General features: G+C 34.8%; 1 protein-coding gene across 1 annotated transcript in view; it reads right to left on the bottom strand.

Annotated features, from left to right (window-relative positions):
- Positions 1-5,420, bottom strand: part of LOC111402256 (ATP-dependent DNA helicase 2 subunit KU80) — a 6,385-nt gene extending 965 nt beyond the window's left edge. Inside the window, exons 1-10 of the mRNA XM_023030427.1 lie at positions 5,294-5,420; positions 4,825-4,917; positions 4,652-4,703; positions 4,079-4,210; positions 3,323-3,726; positions 2,508-2,794; positions 2,195-2,390; positions 1,888-2,091; positions 889-1,056; positions 483-803 (exon numbers count right to left, since the gene is read on the bottom strand). Coding sequence (XP_022886195.1) covers positions 483-803; positions 889-1,056; positions 1,888-2,091; positions 2,195-2,390; positions 2,508-2,794; positions 3,323-3,726; positions 4,079-4,210; positions 4,652-4,703; positions 4,825-4,917; positions 5,294-5,308 — 1,872 coding nt within the window. The 5' untranslated portion in view covers positions 5,309-5,420. The remainder of the gene's footprint in view (positions 1-482; positions 804-888; positions 1,057-1,887; positions 2,092-2,194; positions 2,391-2,507; positions 2,795-3,322; positions 3,727-4,078; positions 4,211-4,651; positions 4,704-4,824; positions 4,918-5,293) is intronic.
- Between the last annotated feature and the right edge of the window lie 316 nt (positions 5,421-5,736).

Genomic DNA, 5,736 nt, shown 5'->3' with positions numbered 1-5,736 from the left:
TCACTTGAAATTTCAGCCATTTGTTTCTTATGGCTAACCAGTTTACATTTCTCATGCCAACTGGGGGAAAAGTAGCTTGTATTTCAGCAATTTGTTTTTTATAGCTAACCAAATTCTCAGATAAGAACCAATATGGTTGAGATCGTGCTTAATCACAAGGATAAAAAATACAGTCGGACATATTGATCTCATTGCAACTGTAATTTGACAATGGCAGAATCTCCTGAAACAACATTCTACTGTTCTTCCTACAACAATGTTGTGCACTCAACAAGAGATGTAAAATAACATTGACGAAGGAGGGGCAAACAAGCATGAAGAAATATTCAAGATCGAGAAGTTACAAGCCAATAAATATGAAATACTGATTATCCAGTCATATGTTAAACATATGTGAAAAAATCTGAAGCATCATTTATATGTTAGGCTTTTAGCATCTTGGGAATTTCCTGGAGGCATACAAAGCAAGAAAGAAAACTTACTTGCTCGAGAATGCAACCCTTGCGGAGAGCTACTAAACATTCTAGTGCTTTATGGTATGTGTCCCCTTCAAAGGAGTTCTCCACCATATCAAAAATCTTATTTTTCATATCTTGAATTGCTTTATTGACCCATTCTGTACCATCTCTGCGAGACATCATGGCTTCAAAATCTTGTACAGGATCCAAATCCCCTATTTTCTCAACTTTAACTCTGGATGTGTATTCAATGGCATCAATTGCTTGCACAGCAACGCTGCCAAGTCCTTCCTCATTTGATCCAGTCGGTTTCTCTTTTAATAATCTTCGAGACGACTTCTTCAGCTGCAGAATATACTGAGTAAGAAAAACCAGTACTTCTGTAGAACTTGGTAGCACATAAAATTGTATGATGAGCAGCCAAAATAACCTTCGGATTCTCTTTGAGTTCAAAGCATCTATGAAATTCATCTATAACAGCTTTATTTTGAGAAATAAGTTCAGGATCAGGCTCTGTTATCTTCCTGAGGGTTTCATCAAGTGGAGGGACAGCTGCATCTTGTTGCTTAGATTTCACTTCAAGACAGTGATAAAATCGCTGACATGTAGACCAACACTAATTATTTATGGAAAAGGAAAAAAATGATGAAAAAAAAATACTAACAAAAGCAATCTGTGAAGCGCAAATCAGAAACATCATTGGTAGAAAATTTTCGTTCAAATAGCTAACAAGGCATTGTTTTGTTTTTCAGAACAGTAGCCTTTCAGGATTCACCACCCAAGTTCAGGTGTTTTTGCTGCAAGAAGTGGCATTGCAGTACAAACAATGCAATGTTTCCAGAATTTCTATGCAAAAAATTAAATAAAATAATAATAATAATAATAATAATAATAATAATAATAATAATAATAAACGATAATAATAATAATAAACCCAAGCATTGTGGCTTAATCAAAGGAAAATCTCCAGAAATGTAGTATGAGAAAGCAGTGGCAACTAAGATTTTGTTTTAACTAAACCAATTTTAGATGAACAATTTAGTCACTTGCAACATTATCTGGTAGAAAATTTTCGTTCAAATAGCTAACAAGGCATTGTTTTGTTTTTCAGAACAGTAGCCTTTCAGGATTCACCACCCAAGTTCAGGTGTTTTTGCTGCAAGAAGTGGCATTGCAGTACAAACAATGCAATGTTTCCAGAATTTCTATGCAAAAAATTAAATAAAATAATAATAATAATAATAATAATAATAATAAACGATAATAATAATAATAAACCCAAGCATTGTGGCTTAATCAAAGGAAAATCTCCAGAAATGTAGTATGAGAAAGCAGTGGCAACTAAGATTTTGTTTTAACTAAACCAATTTTAGATGAACAATTTAGTCACTTGCAACATTATCTGTATGAAACTGACATTGATAAGTACCTCCAGAACAGGATTAGGTGTGAGATCGGGTCGCAAAACCTCCTTGCCAGTTGGTGCAAGATCAAGCATCTGAACCAGCTTATCCGCTGCTTCTTGCTGTTGTTCATTTGGCTGCATTGATGAAGGCAAGTTGCTGAAAGATGGAAACTGAAACTCCCTGATATCCTCCGCAAATGGAAGAACATTGAAGTAAAATGAATCTGGCTGCCCCCAACATAAAAAGAATGTCAAATTTGACAGATCGAATATAAATCCACATGCTAAAAGGCAGAAACGAAATGCTGCAAATCCACTTGTAATAACTTACGATGTGATGTTTGTCAGATACATTAGGAGTTAGGACACCTACAACAGCATTCCCCTGTCCTCGTCTCCATACACAACGAACAATAGCTACTTTGTTCATTTCTTTCAATGCCCTTGCTAAAGCTGAAACTGCAACAATGGCCTTTGTGTTGCCAGGTTCAGCGATAAAAATGTTGACATCTCTCATATAATAGTGCCTTCGAGCAGATGAAGGATGGAAAGGAAAAAGCAGACATGAAATTGGGTTTAATAATCAATCAAAATTAACTACCACAAGAATCATAAGGATGCAACTAGAAGCAGCTAGGTTTTACCGCATTATATTTGAATCATCTGTAAAACCCAGAAGCTTCACACTTTTCTCTGGTTTGAACTTGAATGCTTCCAACTCTGCAGATGATATAGGAACTACTTGAGGCCCATAGCGGTAACCTTTGATCCTTTGTTCTGGTGGAACAGATTTATTAGGATCTTCAATACTTTTGTATTCGTAGTCAACTTTGATTTCATGAGTAGCAAAGTTATCCGTTGGAGGAGCTTTATCAGAATACTTTTTCAAGGTGGGAAATTTTTCTTCAGAAGTTTTCTTGTAGACCCATACCTACTAGAAAACCAAAGTTAAAATCAAGAAACATGATGCCAATAACATGTTAACAAGTCCTGCACATGAAACAAGTGAGACATAAAAAAAATCAATATTGAATCACAGTTGAATGCATACATCAAGCAGATTCTAAACAATTAGCACACAAAGGGGCTGCTCCATCCAGCAGACCTTGAAAGGCAAAAATGTAACCTGTAAAATTGTCTGCAACGAAGTGATAGTTTATAATAGGGTTTTGTTGTTGATTAGTAATCACATATAGGTTTCATAGGAAATTTCCATACACAAGATACAAGAAATAGTCAGAAAGTTCAAAATCGCATAACCTTCTAGCCATACATTTTATGAGAATTTCTATATTAACTTGTTAAACTACTCAAAAAATCAATATAAAATGAATCATACAAAAAATTGCATAAAGAAAGACAACGAGAGTGATGCAAATAAAAGCAAAAATCAAACATGAGTCTCTTAGTGCTGAGTGCACGATATAGCTTATTATGGCACAATTTCCTGGAGTCTCACCTTGATCTTCATTTTGGAGCTCATCTCAAAATCACCCCTGTATATAGTCACTGGAGATATGTTTCGAGTTCTGAGCGCACCTAATAATGAAGTTGGACTGTCAACATGAACTGTTTTCGTAGAAGATTTATATGAAAATGCATTCAGAAGGTAATCATTCTCTTCCAGAATTTTCTTATCCACATCCAAATCTTGTGTTACTCTAACAACTATACAGTCCATTTTCATGCCATGTGCCCTCATCTGCTCAGCAATGGTGTTGACTTGATCCTCCTTCGTTCCATCATATGGATCTTTGGTAGGAGAAGCTGCATTTGTTAAAAGACACAGTCGTTTCTTTCCCTTGTTAGTTTGCCCATACTTCTTAATCAGCATATCCATCCCGACAACTACAGCATCAATAACTATCAAGAAAGTTAAGGCACAAAGGTTCATGATATGGAAAACATATAAAAGTGGAAAGCTCTTCCATACTATAGGGACAAATACCTATATATTAAAAGTTGAGTTCTAGAAAAGACGGGAGAAGAAGGCGGAGGGGGAAGACGAGAGATAATATTTCCTATTAGGAGATGATCGATTACATTCTAAGACGTGTGTTTAAACCGTAAGAGAAGCAAAGATATTGGAGTAAGAAAGGAATCAAAATAACGAATTCTTTGGAGGGAGGGCTCGTGCATATTGCCAGACGGAAAACTCAAACTGAAATCAATGGACCAAATCCAGGCACCATAATTACGTGTGCATGTTGGATACAGTCACCATGTATAGACCCACGAGGAAGCTGCTGCAAAGCTTCAACAAGGTTTCCATCCACTACTTTTATATTCCGCAATACCATCACATGTTCATATCCACCCACTTCATTTGTCAACTCATTATTAGTATCTGAAAAATCCAATCAAAGAATATTCATTAACTTTCTTGTCAAATAGAAGCATATAAGATAATAATAATAATTTCTTAATTCTGAAACATCAAAAGTACGTGAATCAGAATTTCTAGAGCACCAGACACAGTCATAATCAAATTATGGTGCAGAAACCAGTCAAATGAGAAAGTTGCAACAGATAAATAACTCTTGATATACAAACATACACGGCCCACTCTAATTCTTACTTCTTAGTGACAAACTGTTATAAAATTTTAAGAGTTCAGGATTCTAAGTTGACATGTTTGATTCTGTGACCATGTTGCAAGTGATCTCGTAGTATGAGAGTACATTCTCTTAGTGGCAAAAGTTTGACGACTTATCGAGAAAATGAATACCCCCAAAATAATATAATTCCTCGTCTAGCATCACGCTCTAATTCAAACACTCGGAAATACCTTTGGTTCCAAATACAACAAGACCTACTTCATCATTCTTGCTGAATATCATCTGCATAACCGTGAAAATGGATATTAGAAGTTTAGAATAAATATTACAATGCCTAACCCACAGTACATTAAACAGAGAAGTTGGTGGCAAAAAGATTTCCAAATTAGAAAAAATAACAGACCTTCTTTTGCACTAACATTGAGCAAACTTTTTCGACTTCTGGCAGCACAGCGTGCATTGTTGGACCAACATCAAGCACCAAAACTAAACCTTCCTGTTGAGTATAAAATGTACCATCAGGAGGGAAAAAAACTACACCAATAAATTCACTTTAATTACCTATTTTAAAATTAAATCACCTGAAACCCAGCTCAAATCCCTGATTTTATCTTTATTTCTTATTTTGCTCCATTTCAATATTACAGCGTAATAACGACACACGTCCAATACAACAAACATAAAGAATAACTCAAGACTAGCAGTTATCAAATGAATCGGAGAATAAACTGTTCAGCAGCGAAAATTCAAGGAAAAAAAAAAAAAAAAAAAAAAAAAAAACGAAAGATAATGAAATAGCTTACACAATTATGCCCACTAAAAATGAAACTATGATAGTTAAACGTGGAAATAAAATCAGTCAGATAATTTACCTTGTTTCGAGCCATTTCGATAGAAATTTGGAAGGATTGCAATGGAAGCCTTCGGGAAGGGGTTTTAGACGGGTCAGCGGGCCGTAGAATGAATTATTCCCGCGCTGATGAAATGTTACGAGATTTTCGCGTGATTAATATTGATTTTTTGACATTAACTCCACAACAAATGGGCTCCAAGATTTTGCCATTGCCCTCCAATGAATTAATTTTTACATGTAAGGGGCAGTTTAGGATTGATTTTTCACCCAAAAAATTGTTTTTTAACCTTTATTTCATTATTTCAATCATAAATTTTAACATATTTTCTCACAAGTGACCTCACTTTTTTTCTAAGGTCAAAAAATCAATTTTCAAAATCGCTCCCAAATGGAGTTTAAATTTAAAATATATATTTTTTAACCGTACATTTAAAAAAAAAAAAAAAAAAAAATATATATATA

Source organism: Olea europaea, chromosome 1 (genome assembly GCF_002742605.1).
Source record: "Olea europaea var. sylvestris chromosome 1, O_europaea_v1, whole genome shotgun sequence".
Taxonomy (NCBI): Eukaryota; Viridiplantae; Streptophyta; class Magnoliopsida; order Lamiales; family Oleaceae; genus Olea; species Olea europaea.
Note: the sequence above shows the minus strand (reverse complement) of the source record. Positions and strands in the feature narration are given on the sequence as shown.